The following is an 18164-nucleotide window of genomic DNA, read 5'->3' on the forward strand; positions in this document are numbered from 1 at the left end:
TATTTGTGTGTATGTATAAAGTGTACCATCTTCTGCAGTGTCTGTTTGGGTTTTTTTTTTCTTCCTCCCTCTCCCCCCTCACTCTGATCTTCAGAAAGATATTTATGACCCTCTGCAAGAATGTTGTCTATTTTCTATCAAACCTGTGTTTTATCTGCACTCATGTCGCTTTAACCCCGGTATCACAACTCAACTTTGAATTATATGTGTTGTCTTGCTCAGAAATGCTTCAGACTTGAGAAATGGAGGTTCTCCCGAAAGCTTGTCATTAAAAGATTCTGTTAGTCCAATAAAAAAGGTATTACAAGATACGAATTTTATCTATTTTTTACATCTACATCACTGAACTAATACGACTACAATCTTTCTCTCGATTGATCTATATATATATATATATATATATATATATATATATATAATCAAAAGCCAAAAAGGTTATCGAAACATAGAATGTGACGGCAGATAAGAACCATTCGGCCCATCTAGTCTGCCCAATTTTCTAAACACTTTCATTAGTCTCTGGCCTTATCTTATAGTTAGGATAGCCTTATGCCTATCCCACGCATGCTTAAACTCCTTTACTGTGTTAACCTCTACCACTTCAGCTGGAAGGCTATTCCATTCATCCACTACCCTCTCGGTAAAGTAATACTTCCTGGTATTATTTTTAAACCTTTGTCCCTCTAATTTAAGACTATGTCCTCTTGTTGTGGTAGTTTTTCTTCTTTTAAATATAGTCTCCTCCTTTACTGTGTTGAGTCCCTTTATGTATTTAAATGTTTCTATCATATCCCCCCTGTCTCGTCTTTCCTCCAAGCTATACATGTTAAGATCCTTTAACCTTTCCTGGTAAGTTTTATCCTGCAATCCATGAACCAGTTTAGTAGCCCTTCTCTGAACTCTCTCTAAGGTATCAATATCCTTCTGAAGATACGGTCTCCAGTACTGCGTACAATATTTCAAGTGAGGTCTCACCAGTGTTCTGTACAATGGCATGAGCACTTCCGTCTTTCTACTGCTAATACCTCTCCCTATACAACCAAGCATTCTGCTAGCATTTCCTGCTGCTCTGTTACATTGTCTGCCTAGCTTTAAGTCATCAGAAATAATCACCCATAAATCCCTTTCCTTAGATGTTGAGGTTAGGACTCTATCAAATATTCTGTACTCTGCCCATGGGTTTTTACGTCCAAGATGCATTATCTTGCACTTATCCACATTAAATGTCAGTTGCCACAACTCTGACCATTTTTCTAGTTTACCTAAATCATTAGCCATTTGGCTTATTCCTCCTGGAACATCAACCCTGTTACATATCTTAGTATCATCAGCAAAAAGACACACCTTACCATCAAGACCTTCTGCAATATCACTAATAAAAATATTAGAGAATGGGTCCAAGTACAGATCACTGAGGTATCCCACTGGTGACAAGCCCAAGCTTCGAATATACTCCATTGACTACAACCCTCTGTTGCCTGTCACTCAGCCACTGCCTCACCCATTCAACAATATTGGAATCCAAACTTAAATATTGCAGTTTATTGATAAGCCTTCTATGTGCAACAGTGTCAAAAGCCTTACTGAAATCTAGGTAAGCAATGTCTACTGCACCACCCTGATCTATAATTTTCGTTACCCAATCAAAAAAATCTACAAGATTAGTTTGGCATGATCTCCTTGAAGTAAACCCATGTTGTCTCTGATCTTGAAATCCATGTGATTTTAGATGTTCAACAATCCTATCCTTTAACATAGTTTCCATCACTTTCCCCACTACTGAAGTAAGGCTTACTGGCCTATAGTTGCCCGACTCCTCCCTATTACCTTTCTTGTGAATGGGCACAACATTCGCCAACTTCCAGTCTTCTGGGACTACTCCTGTTATCAATGATTGGTTAAATAAATATGTTAATGGTTTTGCTAGTACACCACTAAGCTCTTTTAATAGCTTTGGGTGTATTCCAACAGGTCCCATTGACTTATTTGTCTTTCATTTTGACAGTTGAAATAGAACCTCTTCCTCTGTAAACTCACGTGTCATAAATAACTCATTTATCCTTTTTCTTAACTGAGGTCCCTCTCCTTCATTTTCATCTGTAAATACCGAACAAAAATATTCATTGAGGCAGTCAGCTAGACCTTTATCCTCTTCTACATACCTTTCTTCTTTTTAATCTAACTAATCCTTGTTTTACTTTCTTTTCTCATTTATGTATCTAAAAAAAGTTGTCCCTCTTTTTTACTGACTGTGCTATTTTCTCTTCTGTGTGTGTTTTGGAAGCTCTTATAACTTGCTTAGCCTCTTTCTGCCTAATCTTATAGATCATTCTGTCTTCCTCACTCTGTTTTTTTTTATAATTACTAAATGCTAACTTTTTGTTTTTTACTATTTCGGCCACATCTGCGGAGTACCACAGTGGTTTCTTAAATCTTTTGCTTTTACTGACAAGCCTAATGCAATTTTCTGTTGCCTTCAGTAGTGCAACTTTTAAATAATCCCATTTCTCTTGGACGCCATTTAAATTGCTCCAGTCTGATAATAACTCCTTTACACATATTCTAATTTTAGAAAAGTCTGTTTTTCTAAAGTCTAAATATTTTGTTTTTTGTGTGGTGTGACTCAGTCACTGTTCTTATATTAAACCACACTGACTGATGATCACTGGATCCTAAACTTTCACCTACAGTAATATCGGATACCAAATCTCCATTTGTTAACACTAAATCTAGTATGGCCTCTTTACGAGTTGGCTCCTCAACGACTTGTTTTAGAGACAATCCCAGTAGGGAGTTTAGAATATGTGTGCTCCTGGCACAAGCAGCTATTTTTGTTTTCCAATTCACATCAGGAAGATTAAAGTCACCCATGATGATAACTTCCCCCTTCATTGTCATTTTAGCTATTTCCTCAACTAGTAGATTATCTAACTCTTCAATTTGTCCTGGGGGCCTATAAATCACACCTACACGAATTACTGTGTGATTACCAAATTCTAACGTAACCCAAACGGACTCTATGTTCGCCTCACTAGTTTTATTAGGCTAGATTTTATGCTATCCTTCACATACAGGGCCACCCCTCCCCCTTTCCTGCCTTCCCTGTCTTTTCTATATAAAGAGTACCCTGGTATTGCTATGTCCCAGTCATTTTTCTCATTATACCATGTCTCAGTAACAGCGACTAAATCTACACTATCAGTTGCCATTATTGCAACAAGTTCATGGATCTTATTCCCTAAACTGCAAGCATTTGTAGACATGAGCTTATCAAGCTTATCATTTTTTAACCCACTTGCTACAGGCACCTTCTGTCCTTGTTTTGGGGGACAATTGGATTGATGTTTTATCACCCTTTTGCCCCCCCTCCTAGTTTAAATACATCCTAGCAAAACCTCTGAACTGCTCACTGAGAACATTTGTTCCCTTTTGAGAAAGATGCAAACCATCTTTTTTGTATAGTTTATTTCCATTCCAAACAGAGTTATAATGACAGATAAAGCCAAATCCTTGCTCCCGACACCATTCACCAAGCCACAAGTTAAAGTCCCTAATACGCATCCGCCTGTCGTTCTGAGTGTTATGCACAGGCAGAACTTCAGAGAACGACAGTGTGGAAGCAACCTGCCGTATATCATTGGCAAAAACACTAAAAACGTCCTTAACCTCTGAAACCTCATTGCAAGCCAAGTCATTTGTCCCTAGATGGACAAGTACATCCAATTTGCCTTCCTGCTTTGCTCGCTTAACAATATTACAGATACGTCTCCTGTCTCTGTGAGCAGTAGCTCTGGGAAGACACCTCACAAGACCACCATTGTCCATCTCCACACCTCTTATGATGGAATCCCCCAACAACTGCTTTCTATTAGGCCTCACCATAGTCTCCAAGCCTCTCTCCACAACACCACTAGCCTCAGTGCCTCTCTCCACAACACCACTAGCCTCAGTGCCTCTCTCCACAACACCACTAGCCTCAGTGCCTCTCTCCACAACACCACTAGCCTCAGTGCCTCTCTCCACAACACCACTAGCCTCAGTTCCTCTCTCCACAACACCACTAGCCTCAGTGCCTGTCTCCATAACACCATTACACTCTGAAAGTGCAGAAAATGAATTATGTAGAGCAACAGACTTTGCAATATGCCTTTTATCCACAACTCTAAGTCTACCAGATCCTACAGTGATCCATCTGCCATTCCTAGTATGTCTCTGCGGCAGTGGCTTTGCAGCAGTTCCAGCCTGAGTTTGTTTACCAGAAAATGTACAAATCTCAGACTTCAAAAATACAATCTCCTGCCGCAAGATAGAGAACACACTTAGAAGCAACACTCTCCAGAATATCTCCAACCACACACACACTTAGAAGCAACACTCTCCAGAATATCTCCAACCACACACACTTAGAAGCAACACTTATATGAAGCAACCAAGCTATATTAGCCAAGCTAATGACAACAACCCTTATATACTCCTAAAATCACCACCCACTAGGAATGTTTAACTGGGTAGTCCTCTGCTTTTTTGCAAACAATAGCTAATTTAAACAGCAATCAATAGCAAGTAGCTGACTAATCAAATGCCTTATAATTACCAACAGGAAATCAAACCTTGTGCAATCAGTAACATTTTCCTACAGATGAATCTTACCTGTAACAGTAAAAAAGAAAACTCTTAGCACAACTCTGAGACAGTTGAAGCTTCTGTAAAACTCTCCAGAATATCTCCAACCACACACACTTAGAAGCAACACTTAGATTAAGCAACCAAGCTATATCAGCCAAGCTAATGACAACAACCCTTATATACTCCTAAAATCACCACCCACTAGGAATGTTTAACACCTGGGTAGGCCTCTGCTTATTTGCAAACAATAGCTAATTTAAACAGCAATCAATAGCAAGTAGCTAACTAATCAAATGCCTTATAATTACCAACAGGAAATCAAACCTTGTGCAATCAGTAACATTTTCCTACAGATGAATCTTACCTGTAACAGTAAAAAAGAAAGCTCTTAGCACAAACCTTAGACAGTTGAAGCTTCTGTAAAACTCTCCAGAATATCTCCAACCACACACACTTAGAAGCAACACTTAGACGAAGCAACCAAGCTATAAGTTATGGTAGGGAAAAAATTGTGATTGAAAACCCCTTCCACCTGAAGTCTGTGGATAGGTATTACAATGTTAAACAAAAATCTGCACATCAGTTAAGCCATAAGACTTGCTTTTCCCACAGAAATCACAAATCTGCAGTGATGTTTCTACCGCATAGGATTCTGGGTGGGCATATGCAAATTGAGTAATGCTTTCCTATGGGCGGGTTTGAATGCGCTCGCCCGGTGCTGGATTAAGGTAAGTGGCTGACGGGGTTTTAACCCCTTCACAGCCGAGGGAGGGGGGCACTCCAAGAGTCTATAGTGCCAGGAAAACAGTTTTTTTTTTTGGATAGAGATAGAGATAGAGATAGAGAGATAGTTTGCAAGGTACCATGCTCACGGGTGCCATTAGGGCAAATTAATCATACTGCACTGAAAGAAGAAGGCCATCGATTTATGACGTATAAACATAATTTTCTTTTCTTTAAGTAGAATAAATCTGAAGGTTTTTTGTTTTTGTTTTTAAATAAGAAATTTACATGTCTGATTGTTACATTTTATAATGAAAGTGAGTAATTTTACTAGAATGAGGACAAATTATTTTACATGAAATAATTATTTTACATGACATTGCCTGCATTTGTAAGTGCTGCAGTGGTAAGTCATACCTCCACTGGGCTCTTTGAATGAAGTGCGTTAGTGGTGTTTACTGGTGCTCTATAACTCTACGATTGCAAAGGCAATTTGCAAAGAGTTCACATTATTGAAATAAATGTCTGATAGTAGGGTTATAACAAGGTTATTAGCAGTAAAATCATCCTTTGTTCTTTGAGTCATAATGAGATCATGTACTCTCCGACTCTCTTGTGCCATGCAGATAATTGAGGTTGAAAACAATGCTGTGCTTTGTTTTTATCTATCTGTGGTATTAGTTCCCTCTGTTAATATACAGGTCAATGATGAAAGCAATCTTTAGGGAAATTATTATAATTTAATATGTTAGATGACGTGCATTACAGTCTATATGTATATTATTTTGTAATGCATATATATAACTAAATACCTTATTTTTTTGTTCATATTATTTCATACCCTTGCTCTGTGGAAACAGCCATTACTAAAAGGGGCATGGTTATTGGTTGATTGGTTATACTGCATACAGTCCACTAGCACTGTCACTCCATTCAATGTTATACAATTTCTGAGCAGTTTAACACTAAATAAGAGTCCCGGGCCACCTACCAAGTTCCTCCAGAGTCCCACTCGAGGTACTTCATTCTAACCATACCAATTCATACTATACAATGGGTGCTGTGATAGGCTGAAAATGGTCAGCTGACACTCATCCAAGCACTGCCTTCCATTGCTACTCAGGCAATGCTTCTTTCATTAACCCAAGCAGCACAGAGGAAATGGGTTGCAGGGGAATTTTGTTTAGCATTAAAAATGGTTGAATGTTGATTTGAGCGACAGTGCCAGGAGACTTCAGACACTACAACGACTTCACGAGAGGAAGAGGTTACAGTGCCTACAGTGTCCCATTAAAGGGACTCTATAGGCACCCAGTCTACGTCATATCAATGACATGGTCTAGGTGCCATGTTCCCCCTCTTTTGACCCTGCAGCTGAAAACATTGCCTTTCTGCATGAACGGCAATGTTTGCAGTGCAGAGTTAACCTGCCTCTAGTGGCTGTCATGTATTCATCCGCTTATAGAAATGTGGTTAATGACATTTACTGTCCACACAGGAAAAGTTGTGCCGAGCAGCAACCTAATCCACAGAAGGGTTAATGCTGAGCAGCAATTATGCAAATAAAACCTGGTGTCATGTATTCATCCGCTTATAGAAATGTGGTTAATGACATTTACTGTCCACACAGGAAAAGTTGTGCCGAGCAGCAACCTAATCCACAGAAGGGTTAATGCTGAGCAGCAATTATGCAAATAAAACCTGGTGTCACGTATTCATCCGCTTATAGAAATGTGGTTAATGACATTTACTGTCCACACTGGAAAAGTTGTGCCGAGCAGCAACCTAATCCACAGAAGGGTTAATGCTGAGCAGCAATTATGCAAATGAAGCATGGTAACTGAATTTGGGGTCAAAGGCCAGTTACAGCCTATCAGATCTAGAGGAGGGGTATTTAGGCCCAGTTCTCATCCTGCTCAGTGCCCTGTCGTGGTTTCCCTTGTGGTTGTCCGAGAGCGCGTTCCTGTTATTAGTTTTCTACCTGTTTTTTGACTTTGGCTTTGATTATTGACGTCTCTATATTCTGGTATCCTGACTCCTGGCTTTCCTCATCGCTGCGTCCCTTTCTATTTTCCCTGACCTCGGACAGTATTTTTGACTATTCTATGTACGTTAAATCCGGCCATTCTAAGGACCGGTAATACGTTACTTATTTGTTATCCGTGCTATACAGTTCTACGTGCTGGATCAAACAGTAATCTTGACACTATCATACTGACAGCCACTAGAAGCACTTCTGTGAAATAGTGGACTAAAACTATTTCAGTCAGATAGCCTCATGGAGACCATTTGATTGGTGCAGGCCTGCATTTTGCCACGCATGTCCACTAGCCTCCCAATGCTTTCCTATGGAAAATCATTGGTTTGACTGAGATCATCGATCTCGATGATCTCAGCCAAAGAGGTAGAATGGAACACTGGAGACCTGTGTTGCAAGAGAGAAAAGGTAAGTAAAACTCACTATTTTAAATCAGGAAGTAAGGCTCAGTCACCTAAAGGATGACAAGGGCACTATAGCTTTATGAATACCATTTGTATTCTTAACTCGATAGTGCTCCAGTAAGTTTGACCATAACCTGTGCAGGTAAGCAATAACTCATCTGAATTCACATATCCTGACATAATTTACAGGGTACCTCTTAAATGAACTCTGGGTAAGTGGTGCTTTTAACTACAGCTAAAGATGGCAAAGTTTAAAACAAAATAACTTATATGCAAGTAAAAGAATGGGGTTAGAGCGCAAAGCAGAGAGGGAAAGAAAATTTAAAAAAAAAAAATATATATATATATATATATATATATACAAAAAACAAATATGCTTGGCACTCACCCTATCTCAAAAATCAAGTTATAGATGCCTTGGTGCTATCCCACGTGTAGAAGATATATATGCAAAAATAAGGGAAGCACTCTCCGGTCTTCATAAAAAGTCCATTAGTATTTTATTTCCAAATTTTCAAATAACGATCAATATATATATATATATATTTCATGCGTAGTATATATTATACTCCCTATGGAGGCAGCAGTCGTCTGTAGGAAATAACCTTAAACCTACTTGATATTTGCCGACAAAATAGTAATATAGTGAGGCTGCACAATCAGGGAAAATATTTGAAAAAATATTTGAAATATTTGAAATAATATAAAAAAAAAAGGATGAAAATCAAGCAGAACAAATTGTATAAATAGACCTAAAATAGCTCCTTAAAGCCACATGACAATAATGAAAGATAAAATCCCAATATATATATAAGCTAGTGCAATAAAATATAGTCCAATGTACTCAGTTCAGTCCAATATATAAAAAAAAAAAAAAAAAAAAAAAAAAACCTCTTTCTGTGCTTGGCTGCCTCTAATTCACTCACCAGAGAGACACAGTCCCTGAGCTTATACTTGCTGCACTTCTATATGTGGGTACTTTTTAACCTTTTTAACTCTTATGAGTATGTTGTTATAATTGTTATTCAAGTTTTAATATATTTAAAATAAACATTTTAGCTTTTTATCATTTCACACGTCATTGTTTTTTTAATCCCCCCTCCTTCTTCTTTTTGTAAGTTATCCCTATATGTGAGCAAATTACACATTTTTACAAGGTCTTTTATTTGATGGGAGGACTTTTCTGCTTTTATATTGGACTGTACTACTGAGTACATCAGATTATATTGTATTGCACTAGATCAGGCGTAGGCAACCTTCGGCACTCCAGATGTTTTGGACTACACCACCCATGATGCTTTGCCAGCATTATGTGTGTAAGAGCATTATGGGGGATGTAGTCCACAACATCTGGAGTGCTGAAGGTTGTTTACTTCTGTACTAGAGTATATACAGTGAGGGGAAAAAGTATTCGGTCCTCTACTGATTTTGAACGTTTGCCCACTGACAAAGAAATGATCAGTCTATAATTTTAATGGTAGGTGTTTTGACATGCATTTTTCTGGATTTAGTTTGTTGTTATTCTGTCTCTCACTAAAATTATAGACTGATCATTTCTTTGTCAGTGGGCAAACGTTTAAATACTTTTTCCCCTCACTGTACATATATATGTATATTAATTAAACAGACAAAGCTTTTAGGAAAATGTGTATTTTACTTGAATCTTTAATTGTTCCAGAATTCTGATAGAACAGCACCCTGAAGCCAGAACACTAAACAGAGATTACTTAAATGGCTGAAGGATGTTAAATGTTTGTGGTTTCTAAACAATACTGAAAATGACTCTTCATTAAACTTACTTCAGGATCAAGCTCCTCTAGAACGTTCTCCAGCTGTTTTAATTCATCTTCCGAGAGTTTGCTAAGAATTTCATCTTCATTTATATTCTTGTACTTATCAAATTCCTTTCGAAATGACATGATTTGAAAATCCTTGATACCCGGTTCCACTCTGCGAGCCCCTGTTAATGTGTAAAAAGCAAGTAGTGTATATTTAGAATGGAAGGACAATGTTTAGTTTTATTTATAGAAGAATTGTCACTTTATAACAAGCAATGGATGATGGTCCATACGGACAGGTCACATTGTGGCCCTCGGGTTTTGTTGCAATAAAAATCAACTCAATTGGTGTGTTAAAAATGATAACATTGTGCATGAAAAAAACAACATTGTTGTGTCCCCATTCTTTAAGTATAGACCCTTCAGACATGGTTGTTAGTCTGCTTTAACAGAATTTTTTTATGTCACCCCTTTGGGCCATTGGATGGTGGACGTCCTAAAAGACATGCTTTTGTATTGTCCTGTGTTCTAGGGTTGTCTTTGAGTAATAGCAATAAGAGTGGAATATGACCTCTTTAAAGTGGTTGCTGTTTATCAATTAAGTGGTTCTATATGTTTACAGGGCATGGCCTCTCTTTAGGTTAGGGGTTTGGTACATGGGGTTAAATGGGCAGTTCTGAACAAGTCAGGGAGCAGAGCCAATTCTAGAGGTGCAGTCTAGCTGCCCACCATCCTTAAACTTTATCAATCACCATTGATCACAATATAATAAGGCATAGACCGAACATACACTTTCCTATTTCAAATAGTTCACTGACATGGGTTCAGATTACATGTAAACTGATTGTAGGATCCATGTGCAAAAATTAATGTTTCTTCTCTCACATGCAAGTTGAAATCCATATCTACTACACTGTAAGATATGCACTTTAATAATTATTACATCCAGGATGCTTCAGTGAGCAAGCAGCTTTGGTTCAATGATACGGTTTATTGAAGTGGAAAATAACAGAAAGGGCAAATAAAATGGATCATTATTGATACGGCTCTGCTGCCAATTTTTTTGTATTGGTGGAATAAAAAAAATAATCAAACATTCTCTTAACAGTTAGTACACTTTTTGTGTACGGGCAAATGCATATACTTCTCACGCACAGCAGGAGACGCTCAGACTCCTATTCACTGCAAAATAGACAGTTGGCAAGAAGGAGGGCACATGTGCGAAGTGATGCAAAGACACTGTTTTATACAAAGAAATGGCATTGACCTTGTTAAGCATTTAAAAATGGTTTAACATTGAAAAGTGGGGTGGCATTAGGAGTCTCCAGTCACCATAACCACATACGTACATTAAAGTAAACTAATATGTATGTTGCAATGTACGTCTATTCATTAAAGTGCAAATTTGTTACAGGAAATCACTTTCATGCAGCTCAGTTCTCTTCAGTGTAGCCGATAGTAATTGTCTCATTGTTTGTTACACAGGGAATATTATTATTATTATTTTATTATTTATATAGCGCCAACAAATTCTGTAGCGCTGTACAATAGGTGGACTAACAGACACATAATTGAGATCAGACCACTGGACGTACAGGAACAGAGGGGGTTGAGGGCCCTGCTCAATGAGCTTACATGCTAGAGGGAGTAGGGTATAGTGACACAAAGGGTTAAAGTAGGGGAATTAAATAGTTTGTTAGAGAAGGGTTTATTGAGTGCTTGGTAGGTCATTTTTGACAGTTGCAGGAAAGGAGTCATGGGGTGGGGGATGAGAAACCTGCTGACAGTTTAATTGATACGCTTTAATGAAGAAGTGAGTTTTCAAAGATTTTTTGAAGGAGTGGAGGCTGGGTTAAAGTCTGATTGAGGAGGGAAGGGAGTTCCACAGAATAGGTGCAGCCCTGGAGAAGTCTTGAAGGCAAGCATCAGACGTGGGGATCCGGGCAGAGGATAGGTGTAGGTCTTGGGCTGAGCGCAGGAGTCTCGACAGCATAGGCGTGCGCAGCCTGTTGCATTAGGGTGTGCACCATAAAGCACAAACACACACGCCGCGTGTATATGTATTTTTATATACACATACACACACACATACATTCATTCATACATACACACACACACATATATATATATATATATATTTATATATATATATATATATATATATATATATATACAAATATACATAGGTGCAGTGTGTGATTGTGAGCGGTGCAGCGTGTAAGGGGTGCAGTGTGTGTGATTGCGAGGAGTACAGTGTGGTGTAATTGTGAAGGGTGCAGTGTGTGATTGTGAGGGGTACAGTGTATGTAATTGTAAGGGGTACAGTTTGTGTAATTGTGAGGGATTCAGTGTGTGTGGGGTACAGTGTGTATGATTGTGAGGGGTGCACTGTGTGGGCGACAGGGGTTAGGAGGGTGGAGGGGCAAAGACAGGGGTTGGGGGTAGAGGGACAGGAGGTAGGGGGGTGGAGAGGCAGTGACAGGAGGTAGCGGGAGTAGACGGTTAGTGACAGGGGTTAGGGGGTAGAGGGGGAGTAACGGGTTAGGGGGATAGAGGAGTAGTGACAGGGGTTAGGGGGATAGAGGGGTAGTGACAGGGGGTGGGGGAGTGGAAGGGCAGTAACGGGTTAAGGGGGTGGAGAGGCAGTGACATGGGTTAGGGAGGTAGAGGGGCAGTGACAGGTGTTAGGGGTAGAGGGGTAGTGACAGGGGATAGAGGGGTAGTGACAGGGGTTAGGGGGGTAGTGACAGGAGTTAGGGTGGTAGAGGGGCAGTGACAGGGGGTGGGGGGGAGTGGAGAGGCAGTGACAGGGGTTGGGGGGTGGAGAGGCAGTGACATGGGTTAGGGTGTAGAGGGGCAGTGAGAGGGGTTAGGGGGGTTGAGGGGTAGTGACAGGGGTTAGGGGGGTAGTGACAGGGGTTAGGGGGGTAGTGACAGGGGTTAGGGGGGTAGTGACAGGGGTTAGGGGGGTAGTGACAGGGGTTAGGGGGGTAGTGACAGGGGTTAGGGTGTAGTGACAGGGGTTAGGGTGTAGTGACAGGGGTTAGGGTGTAGTGACAGGGGTTAGGGTGTAGTGACAGGGGTTAGGGGGTAGTGACAGGGGTTAGGGGGTAGTGACAGGGGTTAGGGGGTTAGAGGGGTAGTGACAGGGGTTAGAGGGGTAATGACAGGGGTTAGGGGGGTAGTGACAGGGGTTAGAGGGGTAGTGACAGGGGTTAGGGGGGTAGTGACAGGGGTTAGGGGGGTAGTGACAGGGGTTAGGGGGTAGTGACAGGGGTTAGGGGGTTAGAGGGGTAGTGACAGGGGTTAGAGGGGTAGTGACAGGGGTTAGGGGGGTAGTGACAGGGCTTAGAGGGCTAGGGACAGGGGTTAGGGGGGGTATGGGGGCAGAGGCAGGGTGGGGGGGCAGTGAGTGACAGGGGACAGAGGGGGTTTAAATACCTGCCCTGGTGGTCCAGTGGGCGCCCTCTCTCTTCAGTCTGCAGCTCCGCCCTGAGTGAGCTGCAGACCACACGGTGAGTCTCGCGATCTCCAGGCAGAGCGTTGCCGCGGCAACGCTCTGACAGGCTGGAGATCGCGAGACACCTCAGTCTGCAGCTCACTCCCGGCGGAGCTGCAGACTGAGGCTGAATCTCCATCAGGGCAGACGGACAGGAGGGGCCTCTCACCCGGCGGCATTGTGGGCAAGCCGCCGGGCCCCCTCCTGTGTCGGGTCCTCGGTCATAGACCGAGGACCCGACATGTCAGTCTGCCCAGAGGCAGTGCAGCACGGAGGTGTGATTAGGGTGTGCCCAGGCACACCCGGCACACCCCGTGCGCACGCCTATGCTCGACGGGACATACTTGTGCATGAGGGAGGATAGGTATGTTGGAGCAGCATTATATAGGGATTTGTAAGCAAGCGCCAGAATTTTGAATTGAGCCCTATATCTAACTGGAAGCCAATGCAGGGACTGACAGAGCGTGGAGGCATGGGAGGTGCAACCGGACAGGAAAATAAGCCTCGCAGCCGCATTCATTATAGATTGGAGCGGTGCAAGCTGGGAACATGTAAGACTGGTGAGAAGGGGATTGCAGTAGTCGAGGCGAGAGAGAGAACAACAGCATGAACCAGTACCTTAGCCGCGTCCGGCGTTAGATATGGGCGGATGCGCGATATGTTCTTGAGTTGGAAGCGACAGGATTTGACTATCGATTGGACATGGGGAGTAAAAGAGAGGTCAGAATCAAAATGAACCCCTTGGCAGCGAGCCTGCGAGGTAGAGGTGATAGTAGCGCCGTTGACTTGGATGGAGACAGACACATTACTGACTGTGAAACTTGAAGTGTCCCTTTAATAATGACAATTTGTCATTTTAACTGTTTCAGTAGTTAATTCGCATTTAGATTTTTGGTCTGCATTAACAGATAACATTGGAAATGACACATACTATTCACAATTTGGATAAACACAAATTCAGCAATTGTATCGGCAATTCCAAAATACAATGTGTTGCTTATTTTCTACATATATGAAAGCAGCACCTAATAGTGAACTGGCTGAGAGTTAAAGCAATAGAATTAGATTGTCAGCATGTACACTAAGCAATTCTTAAAGTAAATCACACATTATTTCAGGAATAGAAGGCCATTTGTCGAAGCCTTTTTTCGTTTAGAGTAACCATGGTGAATGGACTATTTCAAGAAAATGTTACTCTTCCCATGGCTGGTTGGCAGGATTACAATAGCCCATCGTGTTTAATGGAGCCATTTGTCTTTATTGCCCAACTGTGGTTGTCGGTTTATAGCATTGAGTACAAAAATACTGTTTAAAGTATTTTAAATTAATGTGTTACAATATTTAAATAAGTAATACATCATACATTATTTTCCTTTATATTTGAACTACCAACGTATTTCTATCCAAGGCACTAATAAATGGGTAGAAACAAGAGTACCAGTGTGTGATCATGGCAATACTTTGATCTGTGTGACAGGAGACCTGTTATGAACAAAGCAGGCCTTTCATTGGAGTTATCAATACATCATATCTAATCCGACTGGAAGGAAACTGGAAGCTCGCGTTCATGCTTTGGATATTGGATGTTTACACAGATATTACTCACATAGCAATTTGTTGTAAATCTGCCAGACTTAAATACCCAGTGCATACACTATAACTAACTGTGTGTATTTGGCAGGTTATGAGGTTTCACTGTCCCGGTCTCCTTTAATTTGGTTCAATGTAGCTGTAGCAAAAATCTCCGCAGTTATAAAGCCCACCCCATATTTTGTGACATCACAGGGGGAAGTTATGTTAGGTTTTATCTTGTACAAGTTGAGCACATCTAACAGGTCCTACATAATGTTTCAACCCTCTTATAACTACCTAAGAGATCCTGATACATACACATACACACACACACACACACAGCTTTATTCAGGGCATCACTTCAATTAAGAGATTACAAAGCTGCATCTCCTATTAGCTTTGAAAGTAGTCTCTTTTCAGAAATTACATATAGATATTTTTTTGCGCCCCAGCTCTGAGTGTCTCTTTAAAATAGACTGTATCTGGTTTTGTGCCCACATCTTTTTGAAATTAATGAATTTTCTACTGCAAAGTCGAGTAGGTATTATTTCATCTAGTGGAAAATCAATGTTTGTTACTATGACTGAAAAAAACAAAACAGAAAAGTTTGTAACATCTAACCTATATGGCTCTCAATTAAAGGGACATGATAAGTAAGACTGGCAACCGTCTTTCATATATTAAAATAATATGTTTGCGACATATGTACAGTGTCAGCAGCTACGCAACTCCTCTTTGACTCTGGTCTATGGGGTTTATTATCATCCCATAATGTCCAGTCCAGCAGAGTTTATGGGAGAAGTGATTTTAATCCAGCTGCAATTCTATCCCTTACATAGGATGAGCTAAACGTCTCCATAAGCCAATAGAAGCCAGCTGCTATCAGTTTACACTATGTCTGAATCACAGTGTTCTGTTGGACTATTGGACTATTTAAAGTGATTTCTCAAGCAACTGCAGAAGTTATTTGCCGCTGCTGTCCTAATGCTGCAAACAGAGTCAGATTTACCCTCCTTGCTAATATGTAATGTTTAATGTATGTTGTCAATGACCTTCAAATGTTATGTGTTTATTTACATTATTAAACCTGTGATAATTTCCCCAAAATAAGGTGTCCAAGTATTCTTAGGGGGTTTTGTAAAGCATATGCCAAGAAGGCGACTATGCATATGTCATGAGAAAGCTGCACATTTAAGTGGTTTATTATCATATATAAGAGAACAGAAAATGTAATGAGGACTGAGATAAACACAACACATGTTGTTATACATCATCAGACACATCAGCCATGTCAGTAAAATAGTCAAGTACGCCCTTTGTGTTTCCTACTTAAAATAGGACAATTCTGTTTCTGTTAGTGGAACAGAAGACAATATTTGAATGTCACTTGCTTGGCTATTAGACAACTTCCCAGCATGCATTGACATTTCTAGAACTCCAAATTATACGACACATATAAAACTTTAGCAATCAATGTCTTGGGCTATAAACAGCGCATTTTGTACAATCACTGTCCATAGATCCCACAGGCAAACAGCCATAAAGTCCAACTATTGGAAAAGTCACTGGCTGTTAGGGCCTCAATAAATAAATTCTAGCCTTGCAGATTGCTAAAGAGGGGTATTTTCCTTTAAGGGGGTACAGCTTGGGTGTGGCTAATTGAAACATTTTGCAACCCATTTAGAGCTATTTCTATAAAATAACATTTAGAAGGCCAATGTATCTTACTGTTTTATGAACAAATGTATTTTAGTTTAAATACACATTAACGTAAGTTTTATTGCTGTGGAGCTCTGCCATGTATTTATACACATTAAAATTTTGCAGGTCCTAAAAAAAGGATTTGGGACCAAAACAAGGGGCTATTCTAAAAAAGAAAACTTGATATTGCAGTGCTTCTCAATTCAAGAGTATTTGATAAATAGGAATTTATTCACTAAACACAGAATACTGAGAATTGAAGAGAACAGAAAATATTTGGTCAGCATAGCCAAGTTGGAAATTTAGCTGAGGTAGAGTATTTTCTTTTATTAGTTTTTTGGCTAATATTTAAGAAATAGTTTGTCATATTAACCATACAAGACAATGCGTTTAGTGTGACATGTACAATACAGAGCAATGAAATCCTTGTTAATACCACCTACTCTTTTCTTCAAAGACAGACATGGATTAAGAGATTTATTACAACCTTCTGTGACCCCCATAGGTAATCCATGCACTTGCTTTAATATTTCGAAATATGAATTCACAGAGGCAGGGCCGGTGCTAGACTATTTTGTGCCCAAAGCAAGACCAGCTACTTGCACCATCCCAAACAAAATTGTCATATTTGTGTTTCTCTTTCTCCTACTGCCCCATTGCCTTTGTGTGTCTCTTTCTTCCCTAACTCCTTTGTATTTTTGTGTGTGTCTCTCTCTCTTTCCAACCTCTTTTTGCATGTATTTCTCCACCAAACCCTTTTTATGTCTCTTTGTGCTCCCAGGCCCTCTATGTGTCTCCTTTTCCTCCCAGCCCTCTGTATGTCTGTTTGTCCCCCCCCCAGCCCTGTATGTCTTTGTCCCCCACACTCCTTCTGTGTATCTCTGTGTGTCCCCAGACCCTGTGTGTGTCTCTTTGTCTCCCCAGCCCCCCGGTCTGTCTCTTTGTACCTACAGCCTTCTGTGTGTCTCTTTGTATGGAGTTATTCACTAAACCAGGAATGTAGAGAAAGTTAATTGATAATTTTAGGCCAAATTGTACGGTGGACTTAGAAAATGTTTTAAATATATAATGTGCTAGTCAAATTTATACCTAATGGTTTACGAAAAACCAATAATAAAATTGTTTTCGGTTACAGTAACCCTTACTGGCATGAACCTCCCTCCTCTCCCTCCTCTAAGAGGGCAAGTAGTACTTTAAATGATCATTCACTTGCAAAAAGCAAGTGAATGATAATTTGCACATGTGCATCCTGCCGAAGGCATGTTTGTAAAAAGGTGCTTTGTTAATCTTGCGAATCCTATACTTTGTACAGGGTTTGGATGTGAAAAGCACTATTTTTAGTCCAGACACTGAATGCATATGGGCAATTCCAGCAGATTCGTTCAGAACGACTGAATCTGACTGTATTTGGCTGTATATGGATGCTGGACACCATGTAACTAATTAGGTACTGTCCTGTCTAAATCGGGACCGTTGTGATTTTTAAAGTAAATTTTAAACGAACATTATAGTGTCAGGCAGGGCCAGTGCAAAGAATTTTGGGTACATAGGCGAAGATGCATTTTTCCGCCCCTCCAAAACTATCTTCACCTGTGTGCCTCTTAACCTCCCTTTTGTGTTTCTTATCCCGTCTTTAAATATCTGACTCCCTTTAGTGTATTTTATCTCCTATTTTTGCCTTTGTGTGTCTTCTATCTCTCCTCTTTGTATGACTCTTACAACCTCCCACATTTTGTGTCTTACTCCTCCCAGACCCTTTGTGTGACTCCTTTACTCCCAGCCCCTTTGTGTCTTTTACTCTTCCCAGCTCCTTTGTGTGTGTC

General features: G+C 40.3%; 1 protein-coding gene across 2 annotated transcripts in view; it reads right to left on the reverse strand.

The window, feature by feature from the left end:
- LOC134603254 (tropomodulin-2-like) overlaps window positions 1-18164 on the reverse strand; it is an 81538-nt gene that overhangs the window by 52047 nt on the left and 11327 nt on the right. For both annotated transcript variants that reach the window (XM_063449045.1, XM_063449044.1), the window contains exon 2: window positions 9591-9751. In XM_063449045.1, coding sequence (XP_063305115.1) covers window positions 9591-9710 — 120 coding nt within the window. In that variant the 5' untranslated portion in view covers window positions 9711-9751. The remainder of the gene's footprint in view (window positions 1-9590; window positions 9752-18164) is intronic.

This window comes from Pelobates fuscus, chromosome 3, assembly GCF_036172605.1.
Source record: "Pelobates fuscus isolate aPelFus1 chromosome 3, aPelFus1.pri, whole genome shotgun sequence".
Classification (NCBI taxonomy): domain Eukaryota; kingdom Metazoa; phylum Chordata; class Amphibia; order Anura; family Pelobatidae; genus Pelobates; species Pelobates fuscus.